At 40.2% G+C, this 22,261-nt stretch overlaps 1 protein-coding gene across 2 annotated transcripts; it reads right to left on the bottom strand.

Moving 5' to 3' along the window:
• Positions 1-925: 925 nt before the first annotated feature.
• On the bottom strand, positions 926-20,823 carry LOC117507623 (gastrula zinc finger protein XlCGF57.1-like). 2 transcript variants are annotated; one of them, XM_034167446.1, is made up of 4 exons: positions 20,535-20,823; positions 15,435-15,556; positions 15,161-15,353; positions 926-2,596 (listed from the first exon to the last, which is right to left on the bottom strand). In XM_034167446.1, the coding sequence occupies exons 2-4, from the start codon at positions 15,552-15,554 to the stop codon at positions 1,206-1,208; spliced, it is 1,704 nt and encodes a 567-aa protein (XP_034023337.1). In that variant the 5' UTR covers positions 15,555-15,556; positions 20,535-20,823; the 3' UTR covers positions 926-1,205. The 2 variants fall into 2 exon arrangements, with proteins under 2 accessions (XP_034023337.1, XP_034023339.1); XM_034167448.1 differs by lacking the exon at positions 20,535-20,823 and adding an exon at positions 19,727-19,797.
• Positions 20,824-22,261: the final 1,438 nt, after the last annotated feature.

The raw sequence follows: 22,261 nt of genomic DNA, 5'->3' as shown, positions 1-22,261 counted from the left end.
TTAGGCGGTTTCTTACAGTTCGGTCACAGACGTTGACTCCAGTTTCCTCCCATTCGTTCCTCATTTGTTTTGTTTTACATTTTTCGATTTTTGAGACATATTGCTTTAAGTTTTCTGTCTTGACGCTTTGATGTCTTCCTTGGTCTACCAGTATGTTTGCCTTTAACAACCTTCCCATGTTGTTTGTATTTGGTCCAGAGTTTAGACACAGCTGACTGTGAACAACCAACATCTTTTGCAACATTGCGTGATGATTTACTCTCTTTTAAGAGTTTGATAATCCTCTCCTTTGTTTCAATTGACATCTCTCGTGTTGGAGCCATGATTCATGTCAGTCCACTTGGTACAACAGCTCTCCAAGGTGTGTTCACTCCTTTTTAGATGCAGACTAACAAGCAGATCTGATATGATGCAAGTGTTAGTTTTGGGGATGAAAATTTACAGAGTGATTCCATAATTTTTTCCTCAGAATTGAGTGATTCCATATTTTTTTCCTCTGCTTGGTCTAAAAAAGTAACCGTTACTGACTGCCACAATCTTTTTTTCTTGATTTCTTATAGTGTTTCTTAAAGCCAGAAAGTTGCCATTTGAAATGACTTTAGTTTTGTGTCATGTCTGTGATCTGCTTTTTTTCTACAAAATTAAACAACTGAATGAACATCCTCCGAGGCCGGTGATTCCATAATTATTGCCAGGGGTTGTATATAAAATGTCTGAAATTTGGTTTGCGTTTATTAAATTCCATGCAGGTTAAATGTAGCAGACACATTGGTAATATTTGCCAGGGGTTGTATATGAAATTATTCTTTAAACATTTCACCATCAAATCAAGGGAGCCATCATGCACAAGACCTCACACATGGGCATTGCCCAGGTAGTTTATATATATATTATAGAATTTTTTTATTTTATTCTTCAACATTTGTGTATTTTATATGGTGATTGCCTTTTATTTAATTCTGTCAACTGTGATATCTGCACATATTTTTCTGTTGACTTAGAGTCTGAAATAAATTTTCTATCCATCTATCAATTCATAACATGAAAAACTAGATTGCTGTTTTGTCCTAAACTTTAATTACATTCAGAAGTTTCTCTTCTGTATGAATTATCATTAAACATGGAAAAACAACAACACCAAAACACACCATAGTTTTATATATATTTATATGGAGTTACTTATATAAGTTTAATGACCCAAATGTTTACTCTCCTGTATGCATTTTCATGTGTGAAATAAGTTGACGCTTTCGTCCAAATGTTTTACCACAATCAGAACAGCCAAATGGTTTCTCTCCTGTATGAATTCTTATATGTGCAATCAGATCACCCTTCTGTCCAAATCTTTTACCACACTCAGAACAAACAAATAATTTCTCTCCTGTATGAATTCGCATGTGTATGTTTAGATGGCTCTTTCGTCCAAAACTTCTGCTGCACTCAGAACACACAAATGTTTTCTCTCCAGTATGAATTCTCATGTGTCTGATCAAATGACTCTTGTGTCCAAACCTTGCAAAACACTCAGAACATGCAAATGGTTTCTCTCCTGTATGAATTCTCATGTGTCTGATCAGATGGCTCTTGTGTGCAAAACTTGTATCACACTCAGAACACGCAAATGGTTTCTCTCCTGTATGATTTCTTGTATGTCTAATCAGATGGCCCTTTCGCCCAAATCTTTTGCCACACTCACAGCATGCAAACAGTTTCTCTCCTGTATGAATTCTCATGTGTCTGACCAAATGGCTCTTGTGTCCAAATCTTGTACCACACTCAGAACATGCAAATGGTTTCTCTCCTGTATGACTTCTTCTGTGTCTGATTAGGTCACCCTTGTGTCCAAATCCTGTACCACACTGAAAACAGCTAAATGGTTTATGTCCCGTATGAATTCTCATGTGTATGGTCAGATGACCCTTCTCTCTAAATCTTTTATCACACTCAGAACATGCAAATGGTTTCTCTCCTGTATGAATTCTCATGTGTATGTTCAGATGGCACTTCTCTCTAAATCTTTTATCACACTCAGAACATGCAAATGGTTTCTCTCCTGTATGAATTCTCATGTGCCTGATCAGATCACCCTTTTGTCCAAATCTTTTACCACACTCAGCACAACTAAATGGTTTTTCACTTGCTTGCATTCCTGTGAGTTGTTTGGAATAGTAAATTTGACAACATGTTTTATCATAATGAGAGCAATTAAACTGGTTCTTAGGAATGCTGCCCCTGCTATGACTAACAGATTCATTGTTATCTGTCTGACAGTTAAAACCTGAATGAAGTTCCTTGATGTGTTTCCATTCACAGCTGTTGTCAGTCTCAGTTTCAGAGCTGTCTGAACTCCTACTCCTGGTATCTATTTGATAAACCTGTGATGACTGCGGTTTTTCATCCTCATTTTCACTCTTAACAAGGACAGCTGTGTACGAGAACTTTGTGACATCAGCCTCCTCCAGCTGGTGAAGTTGTTTTCCCTGCTGACTTATCCAGAGTTCCTCTTGTTCCTCTTTAATGTCCTCCTGGTCAACTCTCAGATTCCACTCCTGCTGTTCAAGGAGAACTTCTTCTTTAATCAACAACTGTTGCATGTCTGCAAAGAATCAATTAAATGGACAACATTTAGAACAATGTTTTTAAAAATAAAGATTTAGCTGGAGTGCAGTGAGTGTGATTTGACTACAGTGAGATATTGCACTTATGGAACTGATAATATGGAAATATACTTCAGCAGCATTTGTTTCACTTTTCCATACATTGTGGAACTGCAACCTGACATTACATGTGTTCTACTTCAGTGATTGGGTGAACTGAATCAAACTGACACAGTTTTTACTTTGACTAAAAACAACTAGACAGATATGACATGAGCACTCCCAGCTTTCTGCACTCTGAGGCCCTGTCAAATACTCTGGCAGCTCCTCATTTTTTTTTTAAACACTTCATCTGCATTGCCTCAGTCTATTCAACAGTAAATGGGAAGTAACCAGTGTTGGACTGATGTCTCATCCAGGAGACGTCATAAACTGTAATCTACTTCACGTTCAAGAATCTGGATAAAAACTACCAACACCAGTGGTCCTCAGGTAGATATAAGACTTCTACTTCTCATTCTGGTACTGCCAAAATTCAAGAAATATTACACAAGCACAACTTCGGTGGCAACAAATAGCCATTAAAAAGGGATATTACAAAGCATGATTAAAAAGTGTTGGCCAACTACATAAATTATTATAGTTAAGTCACTGACAATCTGACACAGGTCTTGTCTCAGAGTGATGCTGAAAAGCTAATTCATGCATTTATTTCTTCTAGGCTGGACTACTGTAATTCATTATTATCAGGTTGTCCTAAAAGTTCCCTGAAAAGCCTTTAGTTAATTCAAAATGCTGCAGCTAGAGTGCTGACAGGGACTAGAAGGAGAGAGCATATCTCACCCATATTGGCCTCTCTTCATTGGCTCCCCGTTAATTCCAGAATAGAATTTAAAATTTTTCTTCTTACTTATAAGGTTTTGAGTAATCAGGTCCCATCTTATCTTAGGGACCTCTTAGTACCATATCACCCCAATAGAGCGCTTCGCTCTCAGACTGCAGGCTTACTTGTAGTTCCTAGGGTTTGTAAGAGTAGAATGTGAGGCAGAGCCTTCAGCTTTCAGGCTCCTCTCCTGTGGAACCAGCTCCCAGTTTGGATTATGGAGACAGACACCCTCTCTACTTTTAAGATTAAGCTTAAAACTTTCCTTTTTGAAAAAGCTTATAGTTAGGGCTGGTTCAGGTGACCCTGAACCATCCCTTAGTTATGCTGCTATAGACTTAGACTGCTGGGGGGTTTCCCCATGATGCACCCAGTGTTTCTTTTTATTCACCTCTTTTTGCTCTGTATGCACCACTCTGCATTTAATCATTAGTGATTGATCTCTGCTCTCTTCCACAGCATGTCTTTTTCCTGATTCTCTCCCCTCAGCCCAAACCAGTCCCAGCAGAAGACTGCCCCTCCCTGAGCCTGGTTCTGCTGGAGGTTTCTTCCTGTTAAAAGGGAGTTTTTCCTTCCTACTGTCACCAAGTGCTTAGGGGGTTGTTTTGACCGTTGGGGTTTTTCTGTAATTATTGTATGGCTTTTGCCTTACAATATAAAGCGCCTTGGGGCAACTGTTTGTTGTGATTTGGCGCTATATAAATAAAATTAATTTGATTTGACAATCACTTTGTCACACCACTACAGACAGCGGTCATTAAAATGTGATTCCAGTGACACAAGTCATCACGACTCAAACAAACATCCAAATATTTCAAAATTAATCTTTCCACAACACAGCACAGACAGTCAAAGGAGAGGTTCTGGGTGAGGTTCTGGCTCTGTTTAACCTGTGCTGGGTTTCTCCATCAAAGACGCAATGACAATTGCATACTTTTGCAATTGTTTGTTCACTTTGTGTGCACGCTTTCTCTTCCAGTCTCATCACCAGATTGCCTTCAGTTTCATCCAAGGTTTCTTCTGTTCATTCCCAGTGTGCCTGCTTAGTTAGATCTTTTTGCCTCCTGTGACCCAAAGCTTGCATGCCCTCTTCTGGATTCGTGTTGCTGCCAGGTTTGCCTCTCTGTGTACTGAACATTGCTGTTCTCTGGTTAATCACTGCTGTTTCCCATGAAAGGACTCCTGCCTCATATTCTGACCTGCTATATGTAGGCCTCACCAACACGGTGCCAGCGGGCACCAGGTAGACCCTGGAGGTCTGTGAGGCACCTGCAGTGGATGTTCTAAAAATAACCTAGTGTAACAATTCAGTTGATTCCTGATCTGTACTGACCACTCCCCATGTTTCAGAGCGCATTTGAGCCACGGATTAATTGCAAAGTTTACATAAGTGTGATTTTATGTCATGATGACTCATCATTAAAGTGATAACTGTTAATTGTGATGCAGTAATGATAAAAGAGCAGCCATTCCTAACTGTAAGAAGAGGAGCCGCTGCTACGTGTGCACATCGTTCAGTCATGAACGCAGCCTGTTAAAAGTCTTGTGCTTCGCTAGAGAGACAGCTTGGTGTCTATCACTGATGCAGAACTGAAGCAACAGAGATATACATTCATGCAGCCTGTTAAAACTGCTACAGACAGGAGGCTCCATACACATTTGGATCCAAAATCTGACAGGCTTTCAAAAAATTAAGAGAGTTGAGGGTGAAGTGTCCGTCGTGTCTTCTCTGTTACAGTCTAGAGCTCACTGTACCGAGCATCACACTCAATGCTGCCCACCCACAGAAATTCTATACAGAGCCTTGCAAACGTATTCACCCCCTTGGGCTTTTACACATTTTAATTTGTTTACGCCATTTCAAACACAAAAAGTGATTCGGGCTCACAGTAAAATTACTAAAATGATCCTCCTTACACTCAAACTAAAAACAAATCTCTACAACTTGAAATAAATGAAAGATGATGGGTTGCATAAGTGATGGCCTCCTTTGGTATAACACATGGAAATCTTTTTTTTTTTTAATGAAAGCATTCTTTAAACAAGTCGGGACGGATACATGAACATGTCCAATTCACTGAATACATCTTGAACTTCATATTAGTTATGAAGAAATACAAACAGGATGGTACTCTATGGTAGATCTGTGTGGCTTCAGACAGTTCTCAAAAAATGAGTGTCTATGCCAGAAGAAGGCTAGTGAGGAAAGCCACCAAGATACTCAGGCCACTCTGAAGAAGTTGTTGGCTTCTGCAGCTATGATTGAACAAATTGTGCATCATGCAAGTTTTGCATTTTGCATCACCACTCATTGCTTCATGGTGGAGTGGCTCAGAGGACTTTCTATCAACAAAATAGATCAAATCTCAGCTTGCATCACCGATGTGCCTTCTGGCAAACTGCAGCTGAATTTTCAAGTCTCAATAAAAATCCTCCTCAATACCACTTCATCATGAAGCTGTAGAACTTGTGATGCAAAATGCAAAACTTGCACTCTGCAATTTCTACAAATGCAGCCAAAGAAGTCTATAACTTCTTCAGGGTTGTCTGGGTGGCTTTTGTCACTCTACTCCTTTTTGCATAGTCACTTAATTTTTGAGAACTGCCTCCTCCAAACAGACTTACCATACAGGACTATACCATTTGTATTTATTCATAACTGATGTAAATTAAATCCAACACATATTCAGTGACTTGTAAATATACATGTATCCACCCCGACTTGTCAAAAGAAAACTGGCAATAAAACTGATGATTTATGTGTTATACCAATCATGTATGCAACCCATCATCTTGCATTTCGTATTTTTATGTAACTTATATCAAACAAGCGGTGTTAGATGTTTGCGTGTGTCAGCTGGAATTTGGCCGACACCTGCCACGAGAGGTTTCGATGGGCTCGCACAGCGCACACTGTCTTTCAGCCACTGGTGTGCGTAAATAATTGTAGCAACAGGTGTACGGGGCATTCGAGGCAGCTACGAATTTACACGTTCTGGATATGATTCCTGCGTCGTGCGCACTTCGACCAAATTCGCACTGTGTGAAGGGGCTCCTAATGATGAATATTCAATTACCCAGTGACCATTTTTCCACTGAACAGACATTTAAAAAAAACATGTATGCTCACCATTGAAAAGACTTTTAAAAAATAATTAGCAGTTAGCGGAACTGTGCCCATCACTGTGTATGCACACACGTACCCTCCTGCAGACGCTGTTAAAACATAAATATCGTTTATGACTGATTGATTAATAAAGGGACTTTTTTGAACATGTACAAATTGTACATTCACACAATAGGATCTTAATAATTAATATAATAAATGTATAATTAATGACACATACTTAACAAAAATTTAAACACAACACTTATTTTACTGTCATTTTTCATGAGCTGAACTCAAAGATCTAAAACATTTTCTACATATAGAAAATACCTGTTTCTCTCAAATATTGTTCATAAATCTGTCTAAATCTGTGTTCGTGAGCACTTCTCCATTGCCAAGATAATCCATCCCACCGTGCAGGTGTGGTATATCAAGATGCTGATTAGACCTTATGATTACTGCACAGGTGTGCCTTGGGCTGGCCACAATAAAAGGCCACTCTGAAATGTTCAGTTTTATCACACAGCACAATGCCACAGATGTTGCATGAGGGAGCATGCAATTTGCATACTGACTGCAGGAATGTCCACTAGAGGTTTTGCCCATGAATTTAATGTTCATTTCTCTACCATAAGCCATCTTCAAAGGCATTTCAGAGAATGTGGCAGTACATCCAACCAGCCTCACAACTGCAGACCACGTGCAACCACACCAGCCCGGGACCTCCACATCCAGCATGTTCACCTGTTTAATGTTTAATGGTTTATCTATTAAAGAGCACAAACTGAAGGATATCAATTGTAAGACCTGAAAGAAGTTTCAGTAGGAAGTATTTTAGCCATAAAGTCAAGTGAGAGGAGGAAGTGTTAGCTTTTTAAATACTTGAAAGACACTGGACTCATCAAGAGGATTTAGTCCTGCGATAACAGACTGATGCAGCAGGTGGCAGCAATGCAACAATAAGCATGCCGGCAGCTGTCATACACCACAAAAGAAGAAGAAGGGGTTCATTTGTTTTGTTGTTCTCCACAAGGTCACGTTTTGAGAAAAAGCGTGTTTCATGTCAAAATAAAGCAATAAAATACATACATTCATACACACACACACTATATATATATATATATATATATATATATATATATATATATATATATATATATATATATATATATATATATATATATATATATATATATATATATATATATATATATATATATATATATATATATATATATATATATATATATATATATATAGTGTTCCTCTGTGTGGAGCTAACGTGGATCTGCGTGTTTGATGGATCTGTCATATATATATATATATATATATATATATATATATATATATATATATATATATATATACATACACACACACATTTTTTTAAGTTAGCGGTTTTACATGACGAAATAAACTGAACATGAAAACACATTTTGATGAAAATCTGTATACAACCGCTGGTTTTGCAGCCCTGAATTTCACTTGAGTATGTGTACAGTATAAATACCTACAACACATTTAAAAATTTCAATGATTATAAACACATTTTAATTGCATGAATAGAATTACTGGCCATGCACCTGAGCTCAGCACTCCCTCTTACAAGCGCTGTGGGCTTTGGGGCTCGCTGGGCCTTCTCCACGCTCTGGGCCCGGGCAGATTAGTCTGTTTAATATTAATTTGATGATGTTTCTTCACCTTGCAGTGTTCTTCCAAGGTTTTGCTCCAAACATGTCAACTTAAACCAATTTTTTTTTTTTTTACACCACTATCGATGTCTTTAACGCGGTCTTCATCCTCTCTCTCGGTTGGCCATGTTACTTACAAAAAAAACAAAATGTCCACGTCCGGGCTGTCTAATGAGCATCATGACATGTCACACCTATGAGGTGGGATGGATTATCTCGGCAAAAGAGAAGTGCCCACGAACACAGATTTAGACAGATTTGTTAACATTTGAGACAAACGGGTATTTTGTGTATATAGAATTTTTTTTAGATCTGCGAGTTCACACACACACACACACTTTGCACTGTGCTGCCAATTAAACAACTGCAAATTATAAAGAAGACAATGCTCATATGGCCGAGGGTGTTTTAGTTTTGCCTGATATTTACTTAGATAATGTCATTTGATTTTTAAGTGGACCAAAATGTAAATAAGGGTTTTCAATTTCTTGTGTCATCCATGTATTTTTACCGCATTTACAATTATATTATGTACTTATATTGAACTTACTAAATAAAAATCAAACATGTATGCATGCATGCACGCACGCAGAGCTTTTTGTCTTTTCTGCATTCTGTTGTAAGCAGTTTTTTTTTTTTTTTTTGACAGAGACTGAGGCGGAAGACATTAAAAGCATTACACTTTTCACTTATGGTATCAGGAGCATGACACAAGCCACTCATGGCAACAGCAACATAACACTTAACTAAACTGAATAAACCAATTGAACTATAAAAACACAATAAATCAATAACACTAACAACACTTAAACTAACCACAATAAAAATTAAATACACCAAAACCTGAACTCCCATGGTGCATTGCAGCACAATGTCCATTGTTTACTGATCAGCTAAAATTGCTAATTTCTCAAAAAATTTTACCTTTTTTCAGCGTTTATCCTTGATCCAAAATATATAAGCATACCATACTGCAGACAAATCACAGTTTTCAAATCAGAGTTTATTTGGTGCAGCTCAGACAAACACACAGGTGCAATCTGACTTCATGCTGTGCTCCAGACAATATTACTCTCTTATAAAATTGCAAGCAAATATTTACATCTAGACAAGGGGTTTTCAAAGTGTGGGAGAGTGAGTCCCCCTCAGAGAACAAATGAATAGCTGCACCCCCCCACTGACACACATACACACATTTTCAATATCTTTTTTATTCTCTTATACATGCTAAACACATTTTAAAAATATTTGTGTGTTTTTAAGGAACCTGACAAACCTGGAACCTGAGAAATGCAATTACTCATTTTACACCCTTTTCAAACATTTTACATGTGTTTTTAAATAACTTTCTATTCTTCTATTTTTATGTTTTGTCATATATTAAACATTGTTTTTTAAAAACATTTAAACATCTCTGTGTGTTTTTAAACGTCTTTGGCATATCTAACACGTTTTAACATAAATAATAAGGGATGGGTTTCGATAAGATTTTATCGATATCGGTGGCATTATCGATCCGATTCCTTATCGATTCCCTTATCATATGGGCTAAGCAATAAATTTTCATCTGACTGAATTTTTTTTCTGGCAAAAATCAATGCCAGCAATTCCCTAAAATGTGGCGTAGTGGGGGCACACACTCTTTTTTCCTCAATAAATACAATAAACACATTATACAGTATACAAATCTATTCTAAATAGCCTCTAAGAAGCGAGAGATAAAGCATAAAAAGATGCAAAACCTGTACATAAAGATACATAAAAGGGTGGTGGGGTGGGGTGTAGTTTTGACTCTGGGGGGTCTGGGGGTGCTCTCCCAGAACATTTTTAAAAGAGCAAGTCAAATTTTGTGTATTCTGGTGAATTTTAATGGGTATGAAACCCTCTGAAACAAAGAAACCTCACTTCAAACTGTCAAATAAAAATTCTTTGTCTTCTGTAGTACTTTGATTGGTTCTAATCAGGTAAATGCGCCAAAAGGGTGCTGTGTCGACAGCTGTACAGTCAAAATTACAGCCTAAAGCAATTGACAATGTTGTTCTGCTGTGCACAAAGTAACACTGTCACCCGTTTTGAAAACGCATGCGCACTGAGAAACTCCAAACTGGCTTATTCACATTTAATCGGTAAAATTTTGTCAATCGTAAAACAAACTAGGACAGCAACTAACGATTATTTTAGTAATTAATTAATCGATTGATTATTTTTTGATTAATCATTTTATGTTTTTTTTGTTTGTTTACATATGAGTTTTGCCATTATTTCTTTAAGTGAAATTATTAAAAGGCAACATCAACGCTTGAGCTTGTAACAAAGTTATGATGTTATATTCTTGTCAAAAACATATCTGGAGTAGTGTTTTGTTTTATTTTGCACATACGTACATCACAAACACACCACAAATAGGTTTCCATCAGGTTTCACCCGATTATGAGCATTTTTAGATGCCTACAGCAACTTTCTCAACCACTGACAACATATTACAGGAAGAGTCCACAAAAGTATTTTAAAGGCCCGACTAAAGTGAAATATATGATCTTTAATAAGATATTTTCATGAAAAAAAGACACAAATCTGCAGTTTACTGCATTTTATTTTTTTCTTGTGTAAAAACACAGCTTAGATGTGGGTTGACTGAAAGAAATAGTAATTAAACTTAAATAAAACAGGGATGAAGTGGAGGTGTAAGAGTCACTAAGTGTTCAGAGGAAACAGTTATTTATTTCTATATTTATTTATGTTCATTGTTAGTTGGTTTTATCTTTTCTGTTTTGTTTTATCAGGTTCTTTTTGTCTGTTTCTCTAAAATTGTATTGTAGCATTATTAGTTGTTATATTACTGTTGTTGTTGCTATTATTATTAATATATAAATAAAAATATTACAATTTGTAATAATTTGACTCTTTTACGACAAACGCTGAGCCATTAATTATTATACAGAAAACAAATGCACACAAACGTGCTGAGATGTGAACAGCTTAATGCTAACTTTAACACATGAAGCAGACCATCGATGTGACTGTAGATGAGCAACAGTACGCGTACAGGCAAAACCGGTCCACAGCCATCTCCACCGTGGTGCATCAGGCCCTCTCCCACACAGAGAACAAGGACTCCTATGCAAGGCTGCTGTTCCTGGATTTCACTTCTGCGTTTAACACCATCATCCCGCAGAAACTTATGTCCTAGCTGGCTGAACTAGGAGCCCCCTCAGCACTGTGCAACTGGGTCCTGGACTTTCTGACTGGGAGGCCACAGAGTGTTAGGATCAACACCACCTCATCCTCCACCATCATCCTGAACACTGGCTCACCCCAAGGTTATGTGCTCAGTCCACTGCTGTACACATTGATGACCTTCGACTGCAGAGCCCAGCACGAGAATAATCTTGTTGTTAAGTTTGCAGACGATACAGCAGTGATCGGGCTCATCAGCCAAGGGGATGAGGCAGTGTACAGGCGAGCAGTGGAGAACATGACACGGTGGTGCAGAGACAACAACCTCATCCTCAACACCCAGAAGACCAAGGAGATAGTTGTTGACTTCCGCAGGTTAGCCCCCACCACCCCCTCCGTCCTCTACATCAACGGAGCAGCGGTGGAGATCGTCTCCTCCATCAGGTACCTTGGGGTCCACCTCTACAACACTCTCACCTGGCACACCAACACCACAGCTGTCATCAAGAAAGCCCACCAACGCCTCTATTTTTTGAGGAAATTGGGATGGGCTGGACTGAACACAGACGTCCTCAGGGACTTCTACAGCTGTGCAGTGGAGAGTGTCCTGTCCTGCTGCCTCCATGTGTGGTCTGGTGGCTGCACGGTGGCAGAGAAGAAGGCGCTGCAGCGGGTGGTGAAGTCTGGAGAGAGGACCATCGGATGCAGCTTACCGCCCATTGGGGACATCTACATCTCCAGATGTAGAGAAAGAGCCACCTGCATCCTCCGAGACTCCACCCACCCTGCGCACGGTCTGTTCACACCCCTTCCCTCTGGAAGGAGGCTGTGCAGCATCCGGGCAAAAACATCCAAACTGAAAAACAGCTTCTACCCAAATGCTGTCAGACTGTTGAACAGCTCAACATCCACCACCGAACTGCACTAACATGCACATTGTCACTTTTCTTAATACACTAACGCTACTGCCGACCCTGTGCCTTGTATATATATTCTATGGCCACAGGGGTGCGCATATTGTACACTGCAAAAGTTTACAAAGGTTAGGTTAAATTGTCCCAGTTAACTACACCAAGACCTGGAGAAACTGCATTTCGTTCTGCCTGTAAGGGTCGAGTGACAATAAAGTGAGTCTGAGTCTGAACATTGAAAACATCATAGACATGCTAACGCGTTAGCATCAGTGCTGTTTTTAAGTTAAAAAATACATCTATCAACTGTTTCAGAAGACCATAACAGGTCGGTTTAACATAAAAAATGTCAATATTACTCACAGACATATGCTCTTTAGGGTTTTAGCGGGGAAAAATTAAGATAAAGCGAAAGTCCCTCAGAAGTACCAATAAGGGACTTGTTAAGCAAAAAGGCTAATGAGGTTGGTGAATCGAATCATTTCTTAATGATTCTCGAAAAGAACCGGTTCATGATACCCATCCCTCGCGCCCCCCCACTAAAGAACTCAGAGTTTGAAAACTACTGATATAGATGATTTACCACCCCCTGCTGGAATGGCGTGAGTCCAGAATGTAAATATCTGTGAACATTGTTCAGAGTTCTTAGCTAATATATGTTGCTTCTCTAAAAATATTGGTCCTATCAATGTTCGGTTTTGGCACTGAAATCCTTGACCCAAATGGTAAATGTCAGCTCTCCCCAGTTTTTGCATGATTAAAATTGCACGCACGTACAGCTGTTTGTCAAATTAAAAGCACTTGCATACAGTAGAATGCAGAAAAGACAGACATGGTGGCAGAAGACATTAATAGCACTACACATTTCCCTCATGGTAACAACATAACACTTCACTCAACCATGGTGACAGCAACATATCACTTATCTAAACTGACTAAACCAATTGAACTACAAAAACACAATAAATCAATAACACTAACAACACTGTACAACTAACATGAACTACAACATTTAAAACCCCAATACCCCAAACTCCCATGGTGCATTGCAGCACAATGTCCATTGTTTATTGGTTAGCTAAAATTGCTAATTTCTCCAAAAATATACTCAACAAAAATATAAACGCAACACTTTTGGTTTTGCTCCCATTTTGTATGAGATGAACTCAAAGATCTAAAACTTTTTCCACATACACAATATCACCATTTCCCTCAAATATTGTTCACAAACCAGTCTAAATCTGTGATAGTGAGCACTTCTCCTTTGCTGAGATAATCCATCCCACCTCACAGGTGTGCCATATCAAGATGCTGATTAGACACCATGATTAGTGCACAGGTGTGCCTTAGACTGCCCACAATAAAAGGCCACTCTGAAAGGTGCAGTTTTATCACACAGCACAATACCACAGATGTCGCAAGATTTGAGGGAGCGTGCAATTGGCATGCTGACAGCAGGAATGTCAACCAGAGCTGTTGCTCGTGTATTGAATGTTCATGTCTCTACCATAAGCCGTCTCCAAAGGCGTTTCAGAGAATTTGGCAGTACATCCAACCAGCCTCACATGCGCAGATCACGTGTAACCACACCAGCCCAGGACCTCCACATCCAGCATGTTCACCTCCAAGATCGTCTGAGACCAGCCACTCAGACAGCTGCTGAAACAATCGGTTTGCATAACCAAAGAATTTCTGCACAAACTGTCAGAAACCGTCTCAGGGAAGCTCATCTGCATGCTCGTCGTCCTCATCGGGGTCTCGACCTGACTCCAGTTCATCGTCGCAACCGACTTGAGTGGGCAAATGCTCACATTCGCTGGCGTTTGGCACGTTGGAGAGGTGTTCTCTTCACGGATGATGCAAAGGAGATGTGTTGCACTGCATGAGGCAAATGGTGGTCACACCAGATACTGACTGGTATCCCTCCCCATGAAACAAAACTGCACCTTTCAGAGTGGCCTTTTATTGTGGACAGTCTAAGGCACACCTGTGCACTAATCATGGTGTCTAATCAGCATCTTGGTATGGCACACCTGTGAGGTGGGATGGATTATCTCAGCAAAGGAGAAGTGCTCACTATCACAGATTTAGACTGGTTTGTGAACAATATTTGACGGAAATGGTGATATTGTGTATGTGGAAAAAGTTTTAGATCTTTGAGTTCATCTCATACAAAATGGGCGCAAAACCAAAAGTGTTGCGTTTATATTTTTGTTGAGTGTATTTGTCCCATCACCTTACAGTTTTCGCAGCATTCATCCTTGACCCAGAATAAATAAGCATACCAAACAGCCAATGTCAACCAATCCCCGGATTTTGCGTGATTGAAGACTAACTCACGCACATGCCACTTGGCAATTTTTTTTTTATTAATATACATTCAGAGCTGTGCACTATTTTACAAGCAACACAGGCAAGCCAAAAGCCAAAGACTCAGTGTATTCATTAAATGTGCCTCCTTACCAGGACAAAAACAGTGGAAACCACCTTTTACAGAAAGAAAAATGCACAAAATGCTTGAATATGTGCATCCTGCAAGTGGCTCATTCCACAGTGGCAAAATGAGGTTTTCTGGTAATTCCCCTTGTACTTCACCCCTCCTCCCAAATAAAGTCTGTGCTGCCTGTCTGTGATTTTGGGAGAGTCTCTTCTCAGTGTGACTGGGGCTTCAGAAAAATTCAGCTCCCACCCCCTAGACTTGAAAATGGTTTCCACCTTCCCAAATTTTAATGTTTAGGCATATTAAATCCAAATATCATCAATTTGAGTGTCAGAAAAGTGAGAACTCTTACCATCAGTACGTGGTTGTAAATGACTGCATGGGCCTGAGTTGCTGGCTGGTTCTGATCCTCCAGAGTCGTCTCCATTAGCTTCTATTTTCAGTGTTCTGTCTTCAGCTGAGTTTCTGGTAAGAAGTTCCACTTCTATGCTCTCATCTCTTTGGCTTTGAAGCTGTGATGACTGTGGTTTTTCTTCATCTTCACTCTTTACAGGCACAATAATGAAAGGAAACTTGGTGATATCTGCGTTCCCCAGACCATGAAGCTGCTTTCCCTCCTGACTTACCCAGAGCTCCTCCTGTTCCGCTTTAATGTTTGGAGGCTCCAAGTCCTTTTGGTCAAGACTCTTATTCCATTCCTGCTGCTCAGCGAGAAAATCTTCTTTACTCACAAAGACCTGCTCCATGTCTGTAAGAAAGAATTTAAAATAGTAAATAGATTAAAACTGTGCTGCGTATCTACTACACAGGAATGGCTGCGTATTTTGCGTGCAACATCTGCGGTTTTGAAGCTTCACTGCCACCAAAGTTCAGCAGAGTCCAGCGGGATAAATAAAATCTGGCAATGCAGGTACACACTAATAAAAAAACTAAAAGTTTTTTTCCCTGGACTGGCATAGGGTAGCATTGTGCACTGTTACGTAGACTTGCATACAGTAGCTGAATGTTGCATAGACTCTTCTATAATCCCCAAAAAATTAAAATGTTTCATTGTTTTGCTTTCATTTCATAGACCCCTTTGCATCCATCAGCGTATTTCTACGTAGGGCTGCATAAGCTTGGGGTAGTCAGTACGCTGCATTATGCAACTCTACGTTGGCCCGGTGTGAAAGGGGCTTCAGCGATTTTCCGGTCTGGCTGGGCTTTGAACCGATGTACATCAGTATGATCATCAATCTGTGTCATCACAGCTGTCACTGGCAACATCCAGGTGTGAATCCTCCTCATCAGTATCTTCAGCAGATAAAGTTTTTGTTTGGCATTCACCCTCATACCAATGTGTTTGGAAACCCTGCTTCATCATCACCCATCCATGCAAAATGTTTGTTCTCACACATTAAACAACCACAATTCCCAAATCAATCAGATTTTGCAACACAAAAATGGTACATATAAATTACATCTTACAAGCACAACAATAAAATTGATGCACCAATTTCAAATATATTTATGTTCTACAGATAATAGGCTTTAATTTGGTGTATTATAATTTGGGTTTATATCCAAGATCATGGTGACTTGAGAAGACTGTAAATATTTTAGTCACTTCAGGATGCCATTTTAGCAGGCAGGGGTAGTGGCCAAGTGGTTAGTGCACTTAGTTTCAGTGTGGAAGGTTCCCGGTTCAAACGCCACTCCCTGCAACTTTTCTCCATGTAATGTGGAGTTGTGCCAGGAAAGGCATCCGGTGCAAAACTTGTGCCAATTCAACATGCAGATCCACCTCGGTTTTCCTGTGGCAACCCCAAGAGCAAACAAGGAAGCAACCAAAAGAATTTATAAGGATGCCATATTAGCACAAAGTGTAAATACTTGTAGTTGCTAATGATACGTAGATTCCTAAACAACATTAACTCCCAACCACAAGGCTGCGCTACCTACAAATAGAATTTCCAATTATTAATAGGCCGATTCTGTTTGCAAAGGAGCCTTGTAGCTAAAAATCGATATGCTATTCGTAAGGCAATGGTGGTGGTGAAATTGGGAATTACAGTTTTAAATAAACCAAACAGGTGATGATGGTAATGAGGTTGTGATATAATCTCAGTACCCACATTTGAATTGTCTTTAAACTCTCATTTTTCGGCTGATTTTGACGATTTAAGAGTGAAATAATCTGTATTCAAGGGTGTTCCCTTCGGGTTTGTTGTTGTTTCCTATGTAACTGGTAATGGTGGGGTGACTCATCGACGTAATCTACATAATCAATTATGTAAGTAGTATACATCGACATGTAAAATGTGAGTCAATGTATCGCGGTCACATGGTAGGCGTATATGTGGAAGTAAGATGGCTGCTCATGGTAACAACATGGACGGAGGAGAAGCTGCAGCGAAAAAAAAAAAAAAGACACCCAACCATGTTGTGTATGTGTAAGCACTGCAAGATAGAAACGGCTTACCACAGCAGTAGGAGTGCAATGAATGAACATTTGAAGCGGAAGCATCCTGGTGCGCTGTGCCAAGATGACAGAAAAACAGCAACGCAAGTCCTGTTTACTTTTCCCCACCCGAAGAATGTTAGGATTATCAGCACACGAAACATGTTTCTGTTAGCAGCAAAGTTACTCTGAATGTTTATTAATCACTCCGATATTAAAAGTACTTTCTTCACCGCTGCTGTTTGGTAACATAACGTTAAGCACTGAGTCATCTAATGCTGTTCGGCCCTTTTCTATTTTCTGTTTACTTTAACCGCTATGTACAGTAGTGTTCAGAATAATAGTAGTGCTATGTGACTAAAAAGATTAATCCAGGTTTTGAGTATATTTCTCATTGTACACCTCATCAAGTCTATAATTGTATATTATTACGTCTGCCAAGGACGTAATAAAATCATTGATGTTTATTTATTTATTTGTCTGTCTGTCTCTGTTAGCAAGATTACGTCAAAACTACTGCACAGATTTTGATGAAATTTTCACCACAGATAGATATTAGACCATGAAATACTCCATTAAATTTTGGAGGTGATCCAGATTCCGGATCAAGTTTCACTTTATGTAGGCTTTGAAGGATTACGTCAAAACTACTTCACAGATTCTCACCAAATTTGAAAAACAGATAGATATTAGGGCATGGAAGATTCCACTGCATTTTGGAGGTGATGCGGATCGGCGGACGTCAGAAATCTCTGATTGCTCTTGTTAATATTATAAACAGCAGTGAATTGGAATTTAGCCAAGACTTTTAAAATGTGGCACTATTACCTTTATTCTAATGTGCTCTATGTGTCTTTTTCCAGGGTGAGGCAAAGCAGTGTGGAGGACTTTGATCACAAAAAGGACCTGAATCCATGCACACCCCAGATGGCTGCTCAGCTTACTGACAGCATCTTACAGATGACTACCAAGGACATGAGACCTGTTGCTGTTGTTGAAGGCCAAGGCTTTCATGTGATGATAAACACATTTCACGCAGGATACACACTTCCATCCAGGCACCACTTTACAGATTTACTGGAGAAGAAATATGAGGCTACTCTTGAAAAGGTGAAAGCTGAACTGAAAAATGCTAGATCAAAAATCACTAACAACAGATGCTTGGACAACTACTGCCACTGGAGCATATTTGGGAGTCACTTGCCATTTTAATTATCTGGACTGGAAGGTGACATCATTCAGTCTGATCACAATGGCACTTGAAGAGCACCACACAGTGGAAAATATTGTTGGCTGGGTGCAACAGACAGCAGAGAAGTTTGTTTTCTCTCTCAGTGATGGCTGTTGTCCATGATAATACGGTGGCAGCTCTGAGGATTTTGAAAGAGAAGCATGGAGTTGCTTCACATCATGTGCTGGCCATTCACTTCAATTCACGCCCTGAAGAAGGATCCCAAGATAAGCAAGACACTTGGGGTGCAAGGTGTCTTGTTGAACATTTCAGAAAGAGTGAGCTGGCCAGCAGCAAGCTCAAAAACAAACAAAAGCAGTGGAGCAAAGCTGAGCATAAACTGATCCTGGATGTACCTGTAAGATGGAACAGTTCTTACTGCACGGTGAGTCGTCTGTTGGAGCAGCGGTGGCCAGTGACCGCAACCCTTTCAGATCCAGAGGTCACGCAGAGAGGAAAGCACTACCTCGATCTGAAAAGTGACCAGTGGACTCTACTGGAAGAACTGGAGCAAGCCCTCAAGCCCTTTGAGCAAGCCACCGTCTTCCTGAGTGGAGATGCTTATGTTACCACCTCTGCTCTACCTCCACTGGTAAAGAGCCTACAAAAATCCACACAGACATCATTTGAGTCTGCTCCTGTCAACTCTTTCCAAACAGCTGATCCACAGGGGACAGCTTCAAGGTGGCAGGTGGCAAGGCGAGACTGTGTTCAGAGCAGATGATAAAAATATGTGTGTCATTGCTGCTGCCCTTGACCCCAGATTCTGCAAGCTGAAGTTCCTGTTATCAGATGATAGTTCCTGGGAGTAAAGAGATAATCCAGCGATTCAGAGATCCAAGTCTGACCACCAGGGTGTGAGAATGGCAGATACCGGTAAGAAATTAATAGACCTTATCGGAGTTCCGCACGCGCAGGGGTTGATGGGATGCCAGTGTTACAAACAAACCCCCGTGCTTCACTCGCTTCACAAAACAGTTCAATATCGCTCATGAGCGCACGCTCTTCAAGGACGTTTTGCATCTAAAATCACACCAGTTTGACAACAAAACGATATTCAGAAGCTTTTCTGGTAGGAAATGAAAAAGTTTGCAAGCGAAAAACTTCTTTGGGCAAGTAAAACTGGTCACCAGCCTGCACGAAAACAGGCGCAGGAAAAAGCTTAATGTCACTGCAGTGGAGGAGGGATCAACAAGCACTAAAACAGGTAGAAAAATCATTAAGAAATAAGCTTTATTATCACATACCTGCTTTAGCTCATAGCCAAGTTGAAGTGTTGGGTTTGGGTGCAGTTCTGTGGGCTTCCCATCAGTGAAGTGTACACTGCAGACACAAGAATTCTTGTTGGTTGTCGAGTTCTTTACATAGCCAGAGCCCAGCTGCTTTCTGTTCACTAACTTTGTCCATTCTGCTCTCCTGGCTGGCTCAGCTGGGAATGGGAATAGCTGAAATAGCCTTGGTCAATCACAATCCTGATGCAAACCTGCAGCTGTGTAGTCCACACACTCTCTGCTTCCATCTCTCAACAGATTATGTGCTATTCCCACAGTCTTTCACTGGCACATATCCTGCCCAGCTTGCCTCTACTACTAGTTGAACATCTGCTGCTGGTCTGGGAGCTGTGTATCACTGAAGTCCAAGTGTTGAGAGAGAAATAAGCATGAATCGCTGATGTAAACAAAGCCTGATGCAACAGAAAGCAGTACCTGACATGCACGTACGTGGGTTTGTTTGTAACGATAGCGGCGACCGGAAGTGGATTCCTGACATACGCACTCGTAACTCCGATATGGTCTTTCACAAGGCTGACTTGCAAATGGTCATTTGCATTATTAATAAGGCTACGTACAGACATCCATTTCCAAACAGGCAAATATAATCCCTCGACGGGACTGGAAAAAGTAATTAGATCTGACTGAATTACTTGAAATTTGAGTTATTTTTTCTGATTAGAAATTAGACAACGCACTTGGTTACCAAATATATAGGCGAATCTCACAGCATCGTACAAAGGGGAAAGATTCTGCATTTTACCAGTGAGTTTAGTGAACAAACCTCTTCTCCATCGGCGAACTTCAGGCTTGAAAACCGCATCGACTCGTTTCTTCTCCTCTCTTGCTGATCTGATTAGCAAGTTAGCCGCTGTTTAAACGACCTTCTCAGCTGTTGAGACTCTTTGCTGTGCAGTTTTTTTTTTTAATTTTTCGGTTTTATTGTAAGTTTTTGTGGTTCTGGGGCGCTTTCAGAAACATATTACAGATTTACCGAGTGAAGTTTAATCTGTTCCAAGGAGAGTTTTCAGGGTATTCACGTAGCTAGCTGTAGCTCCAGAAGACAACAGGAATGAATTCTTCTTCTCTGGTTATATTGCGGGTGGATACCAGCGTCGATGTGATTTACTGCCACCTACTGTATTGGAGTGTGGGTCGGGTTTTCGCACATCTGGCATATAAAAGAAGAAATGGGACAGAAGAAAAGAAAACTCTCTCTCTTGAGCATACTTTTGGTAGTGCACCAGGATGTGTTCCAGCGATTTTTGAGTATGACAGTCATCTCCTAATCCTGAAGGGTGTTTGATTATTAAATGTAATGTCTGGTTCAGTCCAGTGTGTCCTACCGTCAGCCATGTTAAAATGTTGTCTTCCCTCATGCGCCTTCAAACTGTCCTCACTTTCTGTTGAATTACAGAGTTGCCGATCTGCATGTTCCATCCACGCTGCTGCTCTCTGGGAATGTTATCGATTATTCCTTTAGCCTTCAAATTACTCAAGGAAACATTCATGATCTTTGCTTGATGAAGAACCTGCTGTGCCAACCTGTCCAAAACGTCATTGTCCCTTATCCCCCGATGAGCCAGAACCCACATAAGTGATCAGACTGTTCATCTGGTAACACCTGTACAAAGTTTCTCATCTCATTTCTAATGTCCTGCCTGCAGCTGGAAGTGAGCGACTCCAGTTACGGTAACACAGAGCTTGAATCAGTGTTTTTCACCTTCAATACATTTTTTGCACAGATGTCTGTGTTGCACCGGTGTTTCTTCTCTTCAAGTTGGTCCTGACCGGGTGGCACCGGATTATTGTGCTTAGCAGAAGTGCGGAGAACCTTTCCTTTTTTGCTTCTTTGTGCGCCAGAATCCTGAAGAATGATGAAACTGGTGATCGAACATCGATTGCTTCAGTTACTGCTTATAGATCCTGAACAAATCATCTGATTCTGAACGTTTCATGTTCTCGTGATGATGTTGATGGATTTGGAAGAATGAATAAAGTGAATCATGAATTTATTACCTGTGACCAAAATACAACCAGAAAACAGAAAGGAAACATGAGGGAACCTCCAACATATCACACAGGTGTCAGACACACTCACCCTCATGCACAATAAGCTCTTGGGTGGTTGAAGTAAAAAATACACGTGTCCACATCCAGGGCAAGACATGTCCTACAGACCCAGAGGCCCATCAGATCGGTGTTGATCCTGGAGACCTGAGTGTGGAGGAGATTCCATCACCACCCTGGGTGGGACACCAGTTTCTCTCAAGCTTGTAGCCATTCACAGCTGGATGGACTGGGATGAAATAGATTAAATGTCTTCTCCAAGGACACAGAGAGGCCTGAAGTGGTCACACTTGGAGTAGAACTCTGGCTCAAAAGGTTGGTCGTACAACTCCTGTGTCAAAGTCACCTGATCCACTGAGCACAGAAAAGAAAAAAGCTGGTTTATCCAGACCTGCTGTGTGATTTTTTTTTTTTTTTTTTAATTTTATGATTATTGTTTTT

Source organism: Thalassophryne amazonica, chromosome 3, assembly GCF_902500255.1.
Source record: "Thalassophryne amazonica chromosome 3, fThaAma1.1, whole genome shotgun sequence".
Lineage (NCBI taxonomy): Eukaryota > Metazoa > Chordata > Actinopteri > Batrachoidiformes > Batrachoididae > Thalassophryne > Thalassophryne amazonica.
This window is presented reverse-complemented; position numbering and strand designations above follow the sequence as displayed.